This window comes from Plectropomus leopardus, chromosome 8 (assembly GCF_008729295.1).
Source record: "Plectropomus leopardus isolate mb chromosome 8, YSFRI_Pleo_2.0, whole genome shotgun sequence".
NCBI lineage: Eukaryota > Metazoa > Chordata > Actinopteri > Perciformes > Serranidae > Plectropomus > Plectropomus leopardus.
In genome coordinates, this window is record NC_056470.1 from 2,956,921 (window position 1) to 2,979,725 (window position 22,805).

The window sequence follows — 22,805 nt, forward strand, 5'->3', positions numbered from 1 at the left end:
ATCTTTCCAATTAATAATAAACTTAATTTTGACCAGTTTTGTAGATTACTTTCAATTTTTTGGATAAGGGGCAGTAGATTTAAATTCATTACATCTTTTAATCCTGGGGTAATCATGATCCCTAAGTAGACCAATCCAGATGGGTGCCATTTAAATTGCCAATTATTACGAATACTGGGAGGGCATATTTTGGACATAGGCATTGCTTCAGATTTCGACCAGTTGATCTTGTAGCCTGATATACGAGAAAAAGAACTAATCATGGATAAAATATTAGGCACTGCAATTTCTGGGTTACTTGACAGGACTAGGATGTCATCCGCATATAATAAAAGTTTATGTTCTTTTTGCCCTGAAACAATGCCTTTAATATCAACATGGTTCCTAATTGCTGAGGCTAGGGGTCCCAAAGCCAATGCAAAGATCAAGGGAGAAAGGGGGCAATCCTGTCGGGTTCCACATGATAGTCTAAAAGGGTTAGAAATATTCCCATTCGTGAGGACAGCTGCCTTTGGACTTCTATACAACAATTTCACCCATATAATATATATATATCACCCACATCAAACCTCTCAAGAACTGCAAATAGATACTCCCATTCCACTCTATCAAAAGCTTTCTCTGCGTCCAGAGAGAGACTCTCCAGCAGGCTTCCCCTCTGGAATGCATCCTGAAAGACAGTAAGAAGTCTTGGGGCCAACAGGTCAGAAAATGACTTATAGAAGTCTGTGGGAAATCCGTCCCCCCCAGGAGACTTCCCAGCACTAAGACATCTAATCGCTTGTTGAACCTCTCCCAGTGTGATGCATGCCCCCAGCCTCTCTCTAGCCAATTCAGTAAGTGCCGTTAAAATAGCCCTAGACAGAAAATTTTGAAATTCACTCCTATCCCAAGAATCCTGTGATGTGTATAAATTTTGATAAAATAATTGGAAAGCGTTATTTATTTCTATGGTATCTGTTAAAATTTGCAATGAAAGTATTTTAAAAAATTCAATTCAGTTGAATTTTAGCGGATGAGTGAATCAATTAATAAATGGATAATCTTTAGTATGGTTAATGCAAATAACTTGAAGTTTCCACTCACTGTGAATGATGTGTGCAGTAACAGCAAGGGCATTGTGATTGCTAACTGAAGTTCAGTGATCCCCAGTTCAGCACAATATATTCTTTTCCTCTTTTCTGTGCTGTGAATCTGCTGGATTTCAGACAAAATTGTGCGTCTTGATGGCGGCTTGTAAGCAGAGGATGCTATCTGTAAAAGCTTCTGATTAACCCCTGCCCTATATCACCCAGACTGCTCTGCAGTCCATTGCAATCCATTGTGCAGTGAGTTAGTGAGTCTGTCACAGGTAAACGTACTCGGTTTGTGTGTGAACGCCCGGTCAAGTGTAGCTTGACGAGGCTGGCTGCTAGCGCCAGCATCAGAGAGTGTGCTGGCTCGGACCTCTGGGTTTGCTGCTACATGCTATGCATTGAGGTGACATTTCAGGCTTTAAGTACTCCGATGGTATGAAAATTCAGAAACTGCCGAGGACGGTGCTCCTATCAACAGCTCCATCTGGGTGTTTTTTAAATGTAAATGTTCCATTAATTGGGCCATGCAGCTTAGTCTGGTCTGCCTAGTTCCATGTACCACAGAATGGGATTTATCAGCCTTCATTTTTTTAGCACATTATTTTTCCTGTGTTTAATTAATTGAAATTAACATGTTATTTTAACAGCCATAATTTTACTTTTAGTTATGCTGTTTTTATGGGTATAAGTCTACTCTACTTGAGGAAATATTTCCAGGACTCTCCTCTTCCTCTGGAATAACCTCTGGACATCAGAGATCAGACATTCAGACTGTTGAGGCCTTTCAATCCAAACCAAAACTCATCTTTTTCTCTTCACTTTTAATGAATTGCTGATTCTCTCTCTCCACTGGCCAACCTGGGACCTCTGTGTCTCTGAACTCCAGCCCCGCTCCCTGTCTCTGAGTCATTCTACATTTGATCTGGATCTTCTCCTTCAGGAGACTCAGCCTCTCTTCTTGTCTCTCTGTGTGTTTCATCTGTGTAAATGATGTACATCTTGCATGTCTGTGTAGTAATGGACCTGCACTTGTATAGCGCTTTTCTAGTTGTTTGACCACTCAAAGCACTTTACCGCTATGAGTCACATTCACCCATTCACACACCCATTCACACACTGGTGGCCGAGGCTATCGTACAAGGTGTTGCTTTTAACTATTCATACACATTTACACGCTGATGGAACAACCTTTAGGAGCCATTCGCGGTTCAGTATCTTGCCCAAGGATACTTCCACATGTTGACTGGAGGAGTCGGAAATTGAGCAACCAACCTTATGGTTAGAGCTCAAACACCGGAGCCACAGTTGTCTCTCTCCAGGTCTCTCCGGAGGTTGTGTGAATCCATTCTTCATATATATTTACAATCTTTCCATAATTATGTCACCCTACTTTCTATATATTTTGTTATGTTGGTCTACTGTGTACACACAACTTTCATGTCTGTCCATCCTGTCTAAGGACAGAGGCTGCTGTATGCTCTACAAATTATAAGGCCTCTTGAGGCAAATTTCTGATTTGGGGCTATATAAATAAAACTGACATGACTTGAAATGTAAATCACCCACTACTTGATATTCATTGGAATGAAATTGGGCAGTAAACTGTGATTTAATCCACTGAGAAAGATGCAAATGAAGTGTCACACTTTTTGATGAAGTACAGGCTTCGAATATATTAATAAGTTAGAGGAATAAGAGTTCATACGCAGTGAGACAGTATTAATACTGAAACACTGTTCCCAATAAATCCTCTCAAATGTATTTTTGGTGGGCAACTTCATCATCAAACCCCAAAAGACCAAAAAATAAAACCTATAGATATCTACTAACAATAGGGTGTGTATTTAAGAGATACTTGGCCAGTTTTGAACCAGCGTTGTATCAATACAACGTGGGTAATATGTTTAAATGTAAATGAACGGCAGGTTTACCATGGAGATGTGTGTTTGGAACCGTGTGAACTATGAGTCAATTCAAGGTATGTCCTCACCATGTTGCTTTTACTGAGCTTAACCATAGTAGCTTTTATTGCTTAAACCTTAAGACACCCAACTATGTCTATTTTCCTAAACCTAAAAAAAGAAACAAAAAATGTAACAATAATTACGTAACTGTAGTCTTATGTATGCATTTTTTGTCGGATCTCTCACAAAACATTTTATCAAGATACACTGGTGTGTAAACATTTTTAAATAATGATTACTAAAAATTTTAAATTATTTTAAAAAAGAACAGGAAATGGAAAACCCATATATATGGAGTACTTGACATAAAAATACACAACAGACACCAGAAAGAACACAGAACAGCAAGCTCAACAGCACTACATCGATGACAGGCAAAAACGTCAAAGCCACAATAAATTCCACACAAAAGAAACACCCTCTTGTGCTAGTCACATTGCAATAACAACAGTAATGCCGTCTCCATAGATTAAAAACAAAATACATCGACTTAGTAACGATAGCATATAGTCAACAAGCGACATAACATCAAGATCAACATTATCCACAGTGAAATACAACAACTAGAAAAAGCCTCAAATACATAAATAAAAGCAAACAGATGAAAGAAAATGTCTGAACTGATTCAATGTAAGATTTATAAAAAAGGGTCACCAGGGTTTGGTCAACACAAAATTTAGCGAGTTTCTTTAAACAGAAAAGTCGCTGCTGACCTTTTTTGCAAATCATCTCTGTGTTGTCTTCAAAGGTGAGCTTATTATCAATGATTGAACCAAGATATTTGTATCTGACAGCAGATTCCACCTCTTGGCCATTAATAAGAGAGCACTGAGTTGCAGGAGCATGGCGTCTAAAATCAATGCACATGTCCTTTGTCTTGGATACATTAAGACTGAGAAAGGAACTTTTACACCAGTTTATAAAATAATCAATCACAGGGCCGTGGCTAGATTCATCATCATGGAGGAGACTAACGATAACTGTGTCATCTGTGAACTTCAAGATGTATCTGTTTAAAAACTGGCTCCTGCAGTCATCAGGTTACAAAATGCAAAGAAGTAGTGAGAGCCAGTGGATGAAAACATCACCCCGACATACTCCCATTCACCCTCACCCTCTCATCTGTTAGAGACAGACAGCCAAATTGAAGTCAACACCAAAGTTGTTAAAAAGCCTATCCACCAACAGGTGGGGCTGGATGGTGTTGAACGCTGACGAAAAGTCCACAAACAAGAACTTAGCATGCGCTTTGCTGCCCTCCAGGTGTTTAAATGAAAGATCTAGCACTGTGATGGAGGCATCCTGGACCACCCCCCCACCCCTCACCCAATCCTATATGCAAACTGAAGGCGGTCAAGGAGATGTTGTGTTTTAACCAGAAGTTCAAGTTTCTCAAATGACTTCATGACCAGGGAAGTAAGAGAAACTGGCCTATAGTCATTCGGAACCTTGGGATGGTTGTTTTTAGCGACAGGGACTATGATAGACTGTCCATATTTTTGGAACAACCTCTGCTGACAAAGTGATAATATAAAAATAAGATTAAAAAAATGGGACCTAGTTGTTCTGCACAACAAGAGAGCAAATGGCTCCAAATGTTATCAGGTCCAGGGATAGTCTTATGTTTGCAGAGCTTGATCATCAAATGCAGTGACAGGAGAACAGTTGGAGGGATTGGCCTTTAAAAATTCAGATTCCTTAGAAAAATTAACATCAAACCTGAGATAAAACCGACTGAGCTCATCAGCCAGTGACTTATTGTCAAAACCATCTAAAACCACTTTTTTCCTGGATTTACTGTCTTGCAGACCGGTCGCAGTTTTCATTACATCCCAAGCAGAACCGAGGTTATTACTACTAAGTTTTTTCCTCCACTTTTCCTTTATATGTCTGTTTAGCTCTTCTAACCTCAAATTCCTCAAAGCCTCAAAGATCAGAGAGGTTACCCTGTTTAAAGGCTTGGCTCTTTTTTTTTTTCAACAAAATCCTCAGAGACTTACTAACCCAGGGCCTGCTGTTAGGGTAGATTTTTACAGTTATATCAGGAATCACAATATCCTCACAACATGACACCCATGAGCTGACAACATCTGACAACAAACACATTGCAGTCAGTGCAGTCCATGCATCCCTGCAGAGTCAATGAGGAATCCTCTGTCCAGTTCTTAACCCGCTTAGTGAGCACTTTTCCCCTCCGCAGAGCAGTGCAGTACACCGGAATAAGGTGCACGCAGTTGTGGTCAGCTGTGCTCAGCGGGGGAAGCGGTGGATTTGTATGCACCTTTAACTGACCCACAGCACAGGTCCAGTCTTATTATATCTTGTCAGGCTTGTGACGTATTGATAAAAGTTCCTCACAGACTTAGACATGGTGCAGTTATTAAAGTCACCAAGAATGATGTTGGGATCTCATTTATGTAGAAACATACCCAACCTCCACGTATCTTGCAGGCGCACCGAATCTGTCTCACCAGCTCTGAGTCCCGGTCCCACTCTGCCAGCCAAGTCTCCGTCATGGCCAAGATACATGCGTCTCTGAACTCATGACAGAAGCATAGATGTGCTTGAAGTTCGTCCCTTTTGTTGCGAAGAGACTGGACATTTATTAAGATGATAGAGGGCAGGGGGATACAAGACAAAGACTGACGTTTAATGCTCTCCCGCACGCCACCTCTCCTTCCCCGCTTCCTCACTCTCCTGTAAGGGTTGGCTGGAAAATATCTTTTGACCATGATTGAGGTCACATGAATCAAACACAAGGTGGTTAGATCCGAGGGAGGATTGAGATCCAGGTGGTTGCTCCACTGAAGGACAAACTCTCTGCTGTACTGGATCCAAGGAGTTAGAGGGAAGTCACGCCAGCCCTGAGCCCGCAGAAACGCCAACCACAGTAAAAACACGGTTGTTAACTCCATAATTGTGACGTGTCTGGAGACAATAGCAACCGCTGACCTTACAAACAACTTTGTGATATCTACCGGATCATCTCTTGCAGTGCTGGATGGCGAGATAGGTGCAATAAAAGAGATAAAAGAAGAACAAAAAACAACAGGGAAGCTACTAGCTGCCGGTCGCTGCACGAGCATGCGCCCAATACCAGCATCAACATATTATGCTGTAGACATCCTTCTCTGTCTGCTGTTGATATTGCAGGATGGTGCTACCATTGTGTCAACAGAAGCACATGGTGGGATGAGGCTGCATGTGGCAACCAACGCTGGGACGTCAATAAAGAATAATAATATAATAATATAATAATAATAATAAAAAACCATCATATGCTGAAGCAAACACCTGACTTCCGCAAAAGTCTGGAGTTTGTTGGATACATCCACACACCCCTCCCACACATGAAGACCTTTGGACTCCTTATATTATGTCACTACGGGCAGCATTTCAACCTGGCACCGTCCACTAGACTATCATGTGGACACGACAGATTTTGGCTGTCTGCGTTCTCAACTGACACCCTCCGTTCCGACTGCGTATCATAACAGCTCAAACAGTTCTGTCCAGCCACGATCTCAACTGATGCCGTCCAGTGGACTATCATACAGCCTGAAAAGGTGGATCTTGGCATCAGAAATCTTATGTCGAAATAACAGCAAAAGCGGCAGTATTTGACAGCTTCAGAATGTGAACGGGCCAGCAAGGAGTATGATAAAAAAAAAATTTTAAAAACTTAGGAATTGTCCAAGAAAAGTTTCTTTAGTGGAAGCTCCAGATAAAAAAAGAAATAGCTCTCAGAAGAAGGATTAAAGTTAAAAACTCGACTCAATAATGTATCTCATTAGACCCTCCCTGCCTGGTCAGTGTTCACATATTTTAACACATCATCTGCACCGTGGATTTTCTTTTCCAAATGAGTGGCCTCCCAAGTCCATGCAAGGTCACTTCTATCATTATGTCCTCATGTTTCTCATGTTTTGACAGACTGTGTAGGGCTCCCCATGATAAGTACATTGACTTTGACATGTAAAATATGTAAAAATGCTAATTTAAAAATGAAATAAATTGAATTTATAAGCCATGCATGGGGGAAATGTATGATTTATGAAAGATGAAAAATTTCAGTTCATTCTGCACCAGGCCACTTTTTGACTATGTGCCATTCAGTTCATACAGTCACTGTGAGTGTTCACAGTCCTATCTGCACCAAACAAAGCCATGTTTGTTTTAGCATATGGCCTCATAAAAAGCCATATGCTACAATACATATTCTGTGACTTCAAACCATGTGAGGGGTGTATCAGGGCTCCTCTCATACTTTGAACTCACTCAGATAGACGACTTACATTAAGCCCAGGGTTAAATTAGATTTACTGTGAGCGCATGTGTCTGCACTGTGTGATTTCCCACCCTCGGGGTGTTGCACACTGAGGAAATCAGGAGTCTACAGTAGATGGGACATAAATATGTCAAGTTGTAAAAATGTAATTGAACAGCATTCCTCAGACTGGATCTCTCCCCTCATGTGCATGTATCAGCACTCTTCTACACATAGCAGAAACATTTCAGGTCTCAGTATGCTTCAGATTTACTTCATGTAATCCAGTCACACTTCAGGTGTGTTTATCTGTTCCAGATAGCCACACATTGTAGGCCGGACGAAGAGTGTGTGTTTGTTTTTGCCTGTGAGCGTGTGTCTGAGAAGTCCTTTAAGGATGTCACTGTACAAACACACACACACACACACTCTACAACAGCTCCTGTATACTCCATTGTTATTTTATGATTGTGTACTTAGTTAAGCTTCACTGACTCGGGTTTAATTTGGCAGATCATAATATTGGCAATAAGAAATGACACTGATGTAACCCTACTTTCTTCTTTAGTACCATTTCTTCTGGCTTATGGGTAATAAGCAGAACACGATTGCTCTTGTTTTATCTTCTTTAATTCACACCAAAACAGCGACATCCAGCTGTTTACTCAACCACTGCACTTGTTACCCTGTGTCTGTTACACCTGTCCTCTGCCAAACATCGGGCCTCATGCAGCAACATTCTCTTGAATTTCTCTTATACTTTGTCTTAATTTTGTGGTAAGAGGAAAAATAAGAGAAGTCAACTCTAGATGCAAACGGTCTGACCAGGTGTGCTCAATGATGAATCCCACTGATCACAAGTCATCTGTCGGCACAGGTAAACCCCCCTAAACACCATATAAGGGCAGGTTTTGTGCAAAGACCGTGGCACATGACCAAGACTGGAGACATGATGCCAAAAAATACTGAAAGAAGACAAATGTCTGCAGTAGTCAAACTGACATCAGTCTACTATACAGAACATTTAAACAAAGTAAATGTGATTTCAGAGAAATGTATTAAAGAAGTAAAATTAAAAGTACCCATGCGAAATGGTTTAAATAAATTTGGGTTGACAATGCAGTCAGACAGCACCTGTTGCAGCAGTATGATAGTCTGCTGACGGTGTCAGGTTGAAACGCTGCTGGTAACAACGTAAAATAAGGAGCACAAAGGCCCCTATAGGTTGGGAAGGAGAGGCGGTGGATCCAACTAATCCTGGACTTTCATGCAGGAGCCAAGCGTTCGCTTCCTGTATGAATGTAAAGCCAAATAAATGTTGGGATTTTTTTTTTCTAAACCTAGCCACGTGCTTTTGTTGCCTATGCCTAACAATGTGCTGCTGTTGACATCCCTATGTTGGTAGCAGCATCCAAGAATGTCAACAGTAGACACAGGAGCATACCTAGAGTATAATATGTAGAGGCAAAAGTCCGCTGCAAAGCGGCAATAGATGACAACATGGGATGAGACCGTGTTTAACATCACATGTGAAAACACGGAATTGACCTATCACTAGTCCCCGCCCCCTTAGCTCACTCGGACAAATAGTCGGTGCGCTGCCTAAACTAATAATGGCAGCTGTCAGTGTCAAAGACATAAACTAAGACGCTATTCAGAACCTTCTTGGGATAGATGCTCCTTATTTCACACAGAAGCCATCAAAAGGGTCTTCACTATGCTGTGTTGTTACCTTTAGCCAGCCTTTGCTTTCTTTGTAACATTACAGCTAAGTTAAAGTTAATGGATTTCAGTTGGTTGGGCTTTAACTACAACCTTTTGCTACAGTTATCACTGATGTCCAGTTTTAAAAAAACAAAAACACTGAGACTAACTTGAACAGATGACATGATGACCTAATGTTGTGCAGCTGAAGTTGGCCATAACATTAGTGGCTATTAGCTAACTTAAACTAGCGTTACCTCGCAAAATTTCCTGCAAGGTGACGTTATACATGATGTAGCTGACACAATGTATGAGGTTATATACTATACTTTCACTTTGCAGCAAATTTTGCTAACACTATGCTGCCTTACCTTAGAACAAATGTAGATATTCTTGTTTGTTTATCTTCTTTACGTTGAGCTGACTGTGTGGTCTGCATCACAGCTACTTCCAAAGGAGACACTTTGCTCTGTTTATGTGAAGTTTAGGGATAAAATACACTCCTTTCTCCAGCCTCTCAGGATCTGTATCAGTGTTGCATTTACCCCATGCACATTGTTTGATCATTTTTTACAAGTTATAACTGCATTGCAAGATGTCCCAATTCGTTGTGTAGCTGCACAAAATGTGATTGGCTCATGGCGTTTGAAGGCGGGGCTTAGCAATAGCCAATTGAGTTTTCTTTGCATTCAACAGAAGGATACAATTAACTTGAAATTATAAATCTCAAGGGAAATACTAGATAAAACTTTATTAAACTCCTTGAACAGAACCAGTCCAATAGTAAAGTATCAAATATTAATATTTGATAATAATATCTATATGGATTAGAGATTATCAGCAAACGGCTCTCCTAATAAGACTGGAATGATGCAGTACTACAGCAGCAGGTCATACTATTCTAATAACACCGCACGAGTATGCATGCTGATGTTTATCTGTTATCACCATCCTGACTCACTGCTGTCGCCCTCTAACAATCTGATCCGCTCTGCTCAAACATGGCGAATAGAAAACACCTGATTAAATTGCACCTTTTGGGTGTACTAAAAAGTTCTGGCTCTGCAGAAACTCTGCAGCAGTCAGAACTTTTTAGTACACCCAAAAGGTGCAATTTAAAGTTGTTCACCACAAAGTACAACAGTGTGATCACTAAAGTGTTGTTATCAGCACTCCAAAGCCTGATGTCAACCAGCATAGCCAACATATATTGTAGTTTGCTGTTAAACGTCACACGACACATGCAGCCACTCAAACTAATGTCTTACCTGTCTGAGTCTCTCCCCATGTGTGTTCGTTAGTGGTTTAGTCCAAGCAGCAGTTTGCTTCCCACCCCATCCACGTTCCATCTGCAACAAGTTCCAAGTAACTCCCAACTTCAAGGGAGGAGGGAAGGAAAAGTCCAGCTCCTCCCCTCACTGAGAGCAAAGTTCAACTTCCTGGTGCACCGACGATGGGATCGACTGCTGATACACATCCAGTGAGAAGTGGCTGTAAAAGAAGAGGAGAGGGCTTAGAATGGGATGTTCTCCATGGTGGTTATAGTATACGGAGCTGGCTCAGGGAGCTGCGCTAAGGAGACAAAGAAACTGGTTCTGCAACTTTCCGGGCAGATCACAGCAGAGGTGCCCGAGCTGTGAATGAATGAATGAATGAAGGTACTTAACCTACTTCCACAAGCTGGGAGGCGAGTGCCATGTAGCAACTTGTCCTGTGGATCTTTATAACTGCTGAGTTGTGTTTTAGCAGCAATTGCAACACAGTGGTAAATACACATCTTAGAGGTGCGGCTGAAAGGTATACAAATATAATTAAAATTGTTTCATAATATTGGTCTGTTGTTAGATTTTATTAAGTTGTTGTGTTGTATAACCTGCACATTTATAATGCAACATCTCATAGAATAAAAAGCATGAGTTACACCTTCATGCTGGGAAATAAAAAGTGTAGTATGACCGCACAGGTAACTAAGGAAATAAAAAAACATTTTGAGACTTTTGTTTTGGTTTCTTGTGAAAGTTGTTGGCAAAATTTGGGACAGTTTTTTTATGGGGGGGGGGGGGCATGTTCACCCTGATATAATGGCACCCCCTACCAATTTTGGCTCACATCTTAAATTATAACTATAACTTCAAAAATACCACTTTTATTTATTCATTCAAATGACAGGCCTGCATAAGGATTTTTTTCATTCAGCCCTTAACCCTTTGAAACCTGAACACATTTTTTGATGTCTTTCAAACACATGGCAAAAGGGCAATGAGAAACCTCACAAGGCATGGCCCAAAAAGTAGCAAGAATTACAGGGAAATGACCTGAAAATTAACAAAAAAGAGAGGAAACAAGCAAAAAAAATGGAGATCACATAGAATGACCTAATTTGATTAGATAGTATAGTAATAGTATGAGGCGAGGCACCTTTGTCCTAGCTTGGTGTAGGGGGCCTCCATGCAGTCTCTGCTGCTCAGCTCATGTGTTGCAATGATGACATTCAGCAGTCCACACCTAGAGCAGTCAGAACATCTGCAGGTTTGTGTAGCTGAATTTAACTAACACACACCATGTGTGTAAAACTAAATTACTGCAGTCCAGTACTGCTGTCAGTGGCTCAGGCCCTTGCACATGTGTATTTTGTAATATGCAACAAAATTAAATACATTCTGGGTGCAAATGTCTTTTTATTTCCCTTAACACACAATGGTCTAACAAAATGCTAGCTTTAGTCTGTTAATGCTACTAAGAAAACACTGAATATATGAATGAATGAGTAAATAAGTCACAAAAATAAACTATTTTTCTGGTTGCTTGCAGAAGATGTCTGCGAGTTTGATTTGTGGCAATACAGTTAAAATCATTTTGTAAAGAGACAAATTATGTTTTCTGTTATTTCTTGACAGACTTACATCATTTGGCTAAGCTAGGCTAGCTAACACATATTGCTAGTGTTCGTAAATGGGAGAGAAATGTTACCATTCTGCAGCTGGCTAAGAGGACTGGTTCCCACACAGTCCAGGTCCTCCTCCTCTGAACCAGAGTAAGGCTCTGCTGGCTTGAACATGTAGTTCTGTACTGGTCCAAGAGAACAGCCTGGGGCGTCCATGTTTCCGCCATCGTGTTTTGTTTTTGTTTTTTTGACAGTCCACAAATACATCCATGCCATGCCATGGAGGGGCAGCGCGTGTCCCGCGACTGGGCGTGGTCTCTGTCAGGACCCTGGCCTCTGCGGACACGCCCCCAGCGACTCAGAGCAGAGAAAGTCACCGAAAGCCTCTTAAAAAAAAGAAAAGAAAACAAAAGCGGCTCATTTTTCCATGATTTTGAAAGCTTATTTGACATGCTTGACGATGTTTTAAATCATTCAAATTTGTCTGGGTGGTTGATAACATATCTAAATGTGGTGACAAACTGAACACATTTTCATCATTACTTTATATGGACTTTGATTAAGGACGGTTCTAGGCATAAACACGGGGCAGTGCCCCCCCAAATGCTCCACTTGCCCCACTCCACATGCCAAACATAGGCATCTTTAACCCCCAAAATTCTCACTCACAGCAGTTATTGTCACTTAAAGAAAGGATACTCAATTCTTCAATACATGTTTTAAGGATGTAAGGTAATTTGAAGGATTTTACAACATTTATAGAATTTATGAAGTCTCTAGGATTTTAGGACATTTCTCAGATTTTAAGACATTTCTCAGATTTTAGGATATTTCCACAATTTTAGGACATTTCTTGGATTTTAGGATGTCTCTAGAATTTAATGACATTTCTCGGATTTTAGGACATTTGTCAGACTTTAGGACACTTCTATGATTTGGGTCAGCAGGCCATAAATTAAGAATCACTAGTGAATAAAAAGGCACAAAATTGAGCTTGTTTATCAAAAAGCTCTGGATCAAACACAAAACAGCTCAGTATATGCGCCTATAGATGAAATCATATTCCCCATCAGCATCCCGCTGTTTAAAGCAGGCCCTAACTTTAGTTCTTTTTCAGATGGCCTGAAATGTGAAGTTTGTGTAGTTGAGCCTCTAATGCCTCCTCCGGCTTGTAGGCGGCGCTGTGAGCTCGTCAGCGGTCTACTGTGCTTCTGTCAGGGCATCAACTTCCTGTTTGTTTCCTGTAGTTAGCTGCATGAAACTATACTCTATATACTCTGATTCTTCTATAATATAACTATCTAACAACCATCACCAGGCAATATTACTGCATATTCGGACCACGCGGAACATAGAGACCCAGTGTCACATTATGGACTCACGGCATTAGCCAGGTTAGCTTGTTGCTGTCGGTTTCTCCTGCTGTGTGTTTAGCAGCTCAGTAGCATCTTGAATGTTAGCTAATGTGAGCATTCAGGGGGCTAACAGGAGGCTACAGGCTAATGCTTGGTTAGTGTTTTACTGTCAGCATGCTTTAAAGAGAAATATTAGCTCTCTGTTGTTAGCCTACGATGCCGCTCGCTCCTGCTAACCAGGCCCAGTTAATTCGGTCCAGTCAGAAGGATGAATATTACCATAGCTTCCTGAGAAACAGCGCTAACGAAGCTTTCCAGACACTTGCCGGTAAGTTTGTCCACATGAACACTCTGACACATTAACCTTATCGTTTGTCTTCTTTAGCTAGTGTGGCAACTGATAATGTCATTATTTCCTGAAAATGTATTGAAAATTATACTTGAATTGATTGAAAATGTAATAGAACCCGGCAGTGTAATAATGTAAACAATAATGTCATAAATTACTTTGATATTGTCTTTTTTAAACCATAATACCTCATTACATCAGTGGGAATTTATTACACAACGCACAGTGATGCAACTTTACCTCATCTGAAAATACTGTCAATCACCATAAGCACCCTGATAAAAGTGTTGAAGCAGTGGTTCTCAACTTTTGGGGCCAGACTCCCCTTTAAACATTAGAACATCCATAATTCATCTCCTATTAATAGCAGATTTAGTTTATTACATTTCTGCATAATAACAATGTTCCAATTTCCTTCTGTTGTATATTTAAGATTTTACTAAAAGGCTTGAGTTTGCATATCCGAAACATGAAATCAGTGTCAAATATTGGTGTCATGTTGACTTAGTGGATAAAGCAGGTGCCCCGTAAATAATAACACTGTCTGTGCCAAAAGTGGCAACGAGTTTGAGTCCAGCTTGCGGCCCTTTGCTGCATGTCATGCAGCCTCTCTCTCCCCCTTTCACACTGTTGATCTGTCCTATCTAAGAAAGACAGAAATGCCAAAAAAATAATCTTTAAAAAAAAGAAAATATTAGTGTCATGTCAACTTACTGAAAAAAATAACATTAATACAAATGTCTCATGCCTGCACACATTTTTGAGAAAAAAAGCATACTTTTCAATTTTTCAATATATTTTATTACATCATCAGTTTTTAAAAAAGGCTTGCTCAAAGGTATAATTTCATTATCGATAAGAAAAAAATAAGTTATTACAATATGAGTCAGGGCATTTTATTACACTATTGCCCAAGTGATTACATGACTGGGTTTTATTTAATTTTTGATCAGGTTAAGTTTAAGTTTTATTACATTGTCAGCCATTATTACATTTTCAGAAAATTATTGTAACATAATATCAATCAATCAGACTTTATTTTGTATAGCACTTTTCATACAAACAGACTGTAGTACAAAGTGCGTCACACAGTAAAACCCCTGTTTTATTACATTCATTTTCAGGTTAAGAGCAAATTTATTTTAGTTCTTTTTCAGGTATTATTATGTTTTTAGGAAGTTATTACGTTCTGCTGTTCATGTTGTGTTTTGGTGGACTGTAGTTTGAAAATCTCATCCACTGAAGCTGCTTTGTCTCTGGCTGAATGCAGAGTTGAAGAGTTAAAAGTATTCATTACCAAAACCAATTGCACCATTAAACTGCTATTGATTTTAGGTGGCTAAAATATGTCCCTCACATAAGTAACAAACAGTTACTATCCTTAACCACTGAGGGAGGCTGGTGCGGCGAGCACGTGCAGAACGCAGCATCCATTTAAATCTGACTGAGGTGTTTACATGACGGAATAGCTTGACTTCCAATCCCATTATCCGGGGTGTTAGTCCAATTTTCAGAAGTTCAGTTTAGTCTGATTTCAGTCAGAATAACATGTTTACATGTGTTATAAAAGTCCAGTTTTAGTTAGAACAATAAGATAATGAGCTTTTACTAACATCATATAAACATCACGTAATGGTTCTAACAGGTTCAGCACTTTAAAAAAAAACACAACTATTTGGTGTTAATTTCCCCTAAAATGGTGAACTCCCTCTCTGCTGGTGTAAATGTTAGTGAGTTACTTTAGTGACTAACTTAGAGTTAGCTGTCACTTTAATTCAGTGTTCACCCACCACTGTTATCTTACAGAAGATGAACTAGTTATCAACAAATTAAAACCTCTTATTGTGGATCAAATTAATGAATGATGTGTGTTGAAGTGTGGAGCTGTGTGTCTGTGGTCTGGTCTGTGGAGGAAATCCAGCTCTCATTCTCTATGAACATTAAACTTCCTGCAGGATCCAGAAGATGGCTGGACTGGAGGAAAGAGGTGGAGCTGCTATCGGATCTTGCGTACTATGGCTTAACAACATTTTCAGGTAGTTGCCGACCAAACAGAAACTAAGTACTACAACTAAAAAACTAACTTCACTTTATGTATATCTTTATTGAGTTGCATGAGTAATAATTCGTTGTCTCATTTTACTCCACAGGTTACCAAACCTTGGGCGAGGAGTACGTCAACATAGTCCAGGTGGATCCCACTAAACGCCAAATCCCCTCTAGGGCCAGACGAGGCCTCTTTGTCCTCTGCCACGCCTTGTTCCCGTACCTCCTGGATAAGGTGCTGGTGTGCCTGGAGAATGAGCTGGAAGGTGGACAGGAGAGCCGCAGCGGCATCAGGCAGCGGCAGGCGACATCCCCGCTGTGGAGTCTGGAGTCCTGGCTGAGGAGGTGGGTGCAGAGGGCGGTGGGGCTGCTGTCAGAGCCCCAGAGGAAAGCGTGTCTGCCGGCTGTGTTTGTCCTTCATCAGGGTCTGACCCTCCTGCACCGACTCCACGTGGCTCTGTTCTACATCAGCGGCTCTTTCTATCATCTGTCCAGGAGGGCGGCTGGAATCAGCTATGTACGTATATCTCACATAATAGACTAAATTAAAAAAACACTTCTTTTTTTTTAAAATGACGAGTACATGAGAAGGCTCAGCCATACAGTGACATATGTAACCATGCCTGCATTCACACTATAGATGTATGTAAAGATGGACAACATGACAGTTTCCCCAAAGTGCAACTTTTCGATCTGGATCGCCCCCTGGTGTCTGACTGCAGTATAGGTCATAAAGCCCACCCCTCCATGTTAGTGAATGGAAAGGCCAAACTAAAAACTCACAGTACAAATACATTTTCCCCAAAAATGGTTTCTGTCAGTGAAAGTAGTTCTCATCACCCTCATATATGTTCAAGTGTTTTTAATCATCATTTCAGTTTTAATGAGTTATTCAATTCTACAAAAAGGGGATTTTCTGCCATAATTGACTGCTGTGACAGCCAGTCCATGCACTCGCATTCAATGGAGCTGCTCACGATTGGTCAGATATCGCTACCACACATATCGCTACTGCAGCTCTGAATGACGCCACCAGCGCAAGATGGCAAAGACTATCTCGGATATTTTAACCTCACTTAAGCATAGCAGGGGGAAGTGAGGGTGTGTCTTTAATCTTTATATACAGTCTATGATTCATACTCAATAAAATATCCACGTACATGTGTTACATATGTGTCCATAACGTATTCAGTACTAATTATGAAGGAAAAGGCAGTTTGATTGAGTAGGACAGGCAAAAGGCAAGATGGTTTAAAAAGTTTTTTTATTGGTTTCACTTTTTCAGTTGCACGAAAAAAGTTAAAAAAAAAAAAAAAAACTTGCTACACTAACAACTGAAAATTTGCTTTCCAACAATATGTTTTGCATGTGATATAACTAAAAACAGTATTGTGGAAGAAAAATAACGAAAGAAAATGCACATACATGGTTTAGTATAGTAGGTATTGTGAACAAAATGTTGAATGGAATAGTCAGAAGGTCTCCGCTTTGTGGTTGAAAGCGAAGAGGCAGAGTTTGAGTATGAGTGAGCATGTGTTTTTGGGACAGCTACAGAGCGGTTCTGTAGTTTTTCACATGTAAAGCTGGAGACAGTTATTGCCATACCATGAGCTGAAGTGTATGTTATGTATGTGTGGTGTATGTGTTATTTAGAGGCAGAGAAAGAGTGGTTGTCGTTATTGAGCAGTGTGAGGACGGCCGTGTGTCATGTGCATGTTTGCTGTAGAGGGTGGTGGTGGATGGACTTTGACAGTCAGTTGTTCAGAGGGTGTAGAGTAAAGGACAGAGTCACGCCCCTGTGGAGCGCCGGTATGGAGGATAATGGTCTGTCACAGTGAGTTTGTCAGCCCTTACGGCTTGTGTGGTGTTGGAGATGAAGCTATGGATGTTGTGGGTGAGTGGTGATTGATTAATGAAAACAAGCCTGGCATAGTTTGTGGTGTTGTAACAGACAGCGCAGCAGAGAGCCACTGCATCATCTCAACTCTTCTCTGCCACTGTGCAGACTGGAGAAGAGCCAACTAAGCGTGTCTTGTTTGTTGTTGCTCAGCTTTAGGAACATGTTTCCTCACCACTGTTTGAGGCTAGTTAATTAGTTTAGCATTTGCTTAGCTGGCTGGCTGCCAGTTTTGGATACACAGTAATGAATAACTGTCCTGAACTCAGTTTGCTGCCCATAATTTCATGCTTTATTGCAAGAGGCCTCTGTTTTTTGTGCAAAGTCAAAAAGCACTTTGTGCAAAAAAGGTATTAGGTATTCCTTGCTAAAAGTTACACAGTCTGATATTTTGTCTGTTACATTCCATAGCTTACACAGCACACAGGCTTTTCAGTTATTGTCTGTGAGTGTCTGCAGAGCCTGCTAGTGCTTATTGTAAAAATCCTCAGTGCTGTAACAGAAATGATCCTTGATCCATGTTTCAAATTAACTGTTTTAGATACTTGTATTTTGGGACTGGGCCTGGAAAGTTCCTGAAAAGTCTTTAAATTTGATGATATAGAAGATTTTGGAACCTTGTTTATATCAGTGAGGCTAGGTAAAATAACGCCTCTCAGTAAAACATCATTCACTCCACTACAAACTGCCCACAGTGATCAGAGTTGAATCAACACCTCTCTAAAACAGGTTCAACGAAAACTAGGGATGCACAATATTGCTTTTTTGCCAATATCCAATATGCTGATATTTTCCAATTCATTTTGGCTGATTGCCAATGTGGATAACAGTACATGCACACGTTTCTCCCCCTCATTACAGAGAACATCAAGTCTCTCCTGTAGTGGAATTAACATAATACACCTGCTGTTATCATGATGGCCCACTGATGGCAGATGTAGACAGAAAATACAATTTTAGAAATTTGCAAACTCTCTGGGCAAAACAAGAATGCTACTTTAACTTAGGTTACGTGCCATATTTATTCTTATGTAGCAAACTGAAAACAAAACTGTGTAATTTCTCTGACTTTAACAGGCTTGGATGATGCTCTCTCTGAGACAATCCTAACAATAGCTAAGACCAGAGACATTATGACCTATTTTAACTAATTAAAGTGTCATCTGATCAGTCTGTCATGTTGGCAAAAATGTTCATGTCAGACTGATGCCGATATTCATTTTAAAGCCGTGATGATGTGCTGATATAATCATTTATCCTTTACACCAACACAAAGGGAACATTGTAACCTTTCGTGAGGTGTGTTCAGTATATCATCTGGGGAGACGTTGAAGACTGTTTTTTACCTCAAAACCTGAAAATCATTTTTCTTTCAAATATATATATATATATATATATATTAAAATATGTGGGCTGCTGTGAGGATCCAAGGTCAGATGGATTTCATATGCTGTAAAGCCCTGAGGCAAATTGTGATTTGTGATATTGGGCTTTATAGATAAAATTGAATTGAAAGTGAATATTCCAAATGATTTTCCAGAATTTGTATTTGTAGATCCTTCTGTAATGTGTGTGTGTGTGTGTGTGTGTGTGTGTGTGTGTGTGTGTGTGTGTGTGTGTGTGTGTGTGTGTGTGTAGCTGCGTGTGACGGGGCCCAGCAGCGGTGACGAGGCCATCAGGAGCAGCTACAGGCTGCTGGGGGTGGTGTCCCTTCTCCAGCTCCTCGTCACTGTGTGTCTGCTGCAGCTCAACACCCTGAGACAGAAGCAGAGCGCGACAGGAGTGGAAGCTCTACAGGAACCTCAGGTACAGCACCTCCACATGGACATGTCGATGCTGTCCACGTCCCCCTGAAACACACTCTGTCTCTGAAGCTTTTGGCTGCTGCCAGCTTCACTGTGTGTGTATCCAGTTTAACCAAGTGATGAGGCAGCTGTTTATGGAGGCTTTGGAAGTGTAAAGACCAGGGATACTCAGATTGCTTTGCTTAGGGGCCACTTTTCAGGGGCCAGTTGCAGCAGCCCCATACATGTTTCTAGGAGTTTAGGACGTTTTAGGATGAAAATAGTTGGGGGACCACTCAGCACCCTATCAGGGCCAGATTTGGTTTGCAGGCTGCAAGTCGAGTATAACTTGTACAGGCTTTATCAACGGGTACTTAATTAATTATCTGGATTGTTTTGAATTTGGATTTGATTTATTTATATTAATATGAAATGAAAACACTAACGAGATTCCTCTGCTGCGTGGCATTGCTCTGGCACAATGAGGCATTAAACTGAATAATTTCAAAGATATCATATTTCTTTTTTATGTAATCCGTTCTATGTAGTTTTTACCTGTTGAACAGCCATGGAGCCACATGTAGAGTAAATAAGTAGACCAGCCACGTAAAAATAGAGAAGAATGGTTTCCAGGGTCAGTGTAGCAGCTTCAGTTGATCAGAGTGGATACACTCTGCTGCTGACATGTTGTGACTAAGGTTTTCATGTTGCCTCCATGTCCCATGTGTTGTTTCATTTGTTATTTTGTATTTCATCTGTTATTTACGACATCTATTGCACGTCTGTCCGTCCTGGAAGAGGGATCCCTCATCATCCTCTGCCACTCTTCCTGAGGTTTTTTCCTTTTTTTCCCCCGTTACAGGGGTTCTTTTTCAGGAGTTTTTCCTTGGGTGATGTGAGGGTCTAAGGGCAGAGGGATGTCATACACTGTAAATTTGTGATTTGTGATAATGGGCTCTATAAATAAAACTGACTTGAAATTGACTTGATGTGTTTTAGCCGTTTGACACCATCTCTATATGGTCTCAGTGTCAGAGCAGAATTTTAGATTAAACCACCTGAGTTTGTCAGTTTTTCAAAGATTGCCCTAGCTGTGGTTGTTAGAATTCATCCTCATGGAATCTAGGATATCCACAGAAAATTTCAGTATAATCCTGCGAGTAGCTGTTAAGATGTCTGGATGTGCAGCACAGACCTGGCAGCAATAATTAAAATGATGTTCAGTAATTAGCAGGTGAGCTGTGATTGTGGATCCTGATTTAAGATTTCCATGCATCACTGTCTCAAAGATGAAGCCACTGCAAGAACTGCTGGCCTGTCAGCAGTATAAAGCTTTGTGTCAAAGAGTGAAATCCATGACTGCAGCTCTGTGTACTGTGTGTATGTGTCCAGTCCTCAGCACACACACAGCTCAGGCCCCAGAGCTGCCAGCTGCATCCTGTGTCTGGAGGAGAGGAGACACTCCACGTCCACTCCCTGTGGACACCTCTTCTGCTGGGAGTGCATCACCGAGTGGTGCAACACCAAGGTCAGCTTTATGTCATGATGATGATACAGTTCATGATACTTTCATCAGTTTCCACACTCGTACTCTGTCTCTAACTGTACCACATCATTAACTGTTGGCAATTAAAAGACAACAGTGTTATTTAGAGGCATTGCTTGTTTAGGACTTTATTTCTACATATTAAGTATTACACCTCATTTTAATGCAAGAATAAACATTTCCACCTCAGCAGACCTCCATGGGGCCTCATCAGGTCAAAGCAAGGGGGTGACTGATGATCGGCCCTGGCCGATTATCAGGGCCAATATTTGGCATCTTGCCGATAATCTCTATCTGTGTGTTACTTGAATGATTACCGACATTAATTAATTGAAAAGTGCAAAGAAAGTGTCAGCATGGGAGGAACTTTTACTTTGTAAAACCTCAGGGAGCTATTTTATATTTATTCATTTTTAATTTAAATTTTCACTTTATGAAAAAGTTGCAGGGAACTTGCGGTATTTGATGTTGAAAGTGTCAGTTTTGATTAAACAGTTGCTAAAGACATTTAAACAAAGTTTTAGATTGGAGTTTGTTATATTTCAAATTCTAAATATTGACATAAAGATTTTCATTTTTATTGTAAATGCATATCAGTTCCAAATATCAGTTATTGTCTCATAGACTACTAATAATTGGTATCTGTATCGGCCATTAAAAACCAATATCGGCAGCGCCTGCCCTTAACTTAGGCTGAAATATGCCTGTGTGTGTGTGTGTGTGTGTGTGTGTGTGTGACATTTTTGTATGTGCGTATGTTTTTGAAATCCCACAGGCAGAGTGTCCTCTGTGTCGGGAGAAGTTCCAGCCTCACAGACTGGTGTACCTGAGGAACTACAGCTAGAGCTACACAGCCTGATGCTACACGTGCACACATACACACACACACACACACACACACACACACACACACACACACACACACAGTGTTGGTGGACTGTAATACTGTAATGCTCTTTGGGCGAGTGCTGGCGGGCCGCTTCACAGTAACATGTGGAGACATAACCAATGTTCTCCAGAAGTCACACAGAACTTTATTTAACATACTGGAACTTCTTCAGGAATAAACTTGTAGAAGCTTTCAAATAAGTTGCTGCTTTTGTTGTTGAACAAAAGTTGTTAGAGAATAACATTTTGGATTGTATCAGTCATATGTTGTACATATTACTTAATTTTATTAAAATTTTAACAGATGCTAATCAAAAAAGGAATGTGTGTAAATATGTCTTTTTGTTTATCAGTTAACCTTTTGAAACCTGAAAAATTGGTTTGCTTTATTTTAAAAACATGGGGAGAAGGCAACAAGCAACTTAACACATGGCCCAAAAAATAGCAAGAAATTAGTAAAAAAGTTACTTGGAAACCTTAATAAAAAGCAAGAATTTAAAAAAAAAAAAAAAAAAAGCTAATGACTCCAAAAAATATATGTTTTTTTCTGTAAAATTTTAAATATATAATTGTATTAATTATCTATAAAGTATTCTGGATATTTTTCTGCAATTTTTGATCATTTTCAAATATTCTCTCCCCCTTTTTTTAAAACTATTTTTTTTTATGAATTTCTTGGTATCTGTGGGATATTCAGTCTTTTCCCCATGTGCCCCCCCCCCCCCCCCCCCCCCCCCCCCACACACACACACACCACACACACACCCACCACACACACCCACTTTGAGCCCAAACTGTTAAGGTTTCAAAGGGTTAAATAGCTTGTAAGAGACATCTCAATGCAGCACAAGAAAATTGATGCCGAACTAGGTTTTTAAGGGTTGAATATGAAAATGAATATGATTCCAGCTGTAAATTTTTGACTTATACTCATGAAAAGTGGGAGCCAGAATAGACAGTGGTTTGCTGCAGAAAGACATTCACACCATCAGTCTGCTTCAGCTGACTGATGGTGTGAATGTAAAGATATCTTTGCTGTGTGTGT

General features: G+C 40.3%; 1 protein-coding gene across 1 annotated transcript; it reads left to right on the forward strand.

Moving 5' to 3' along the window:
* The first annotated feature begins 13,122 nt into the window (after positions 1-13,122).
* pex10 (peroxisomal biogenesis factor 10) lies at positions 13,123-22,011 on the forward strand. Its single transcript, XM_042492011.1, is given in 7 exon segments — positions 13,123-13,578; positions 15,555-15,635; positions 15,750-16,162; positions 19,181-19,311; positions 19,313-19,348; positions 20,719-20,854; positions 21,648-22,011. Coding segments are annotated over 7 exon segments (978 nt in total). The 5' UTR covers positions 13,123-13,466; the 3' UTR covers positions 21,717-22,011.
* The last annotated feature ends 794 nt before the right edge of the window (positions 22,012-22,805 follow it).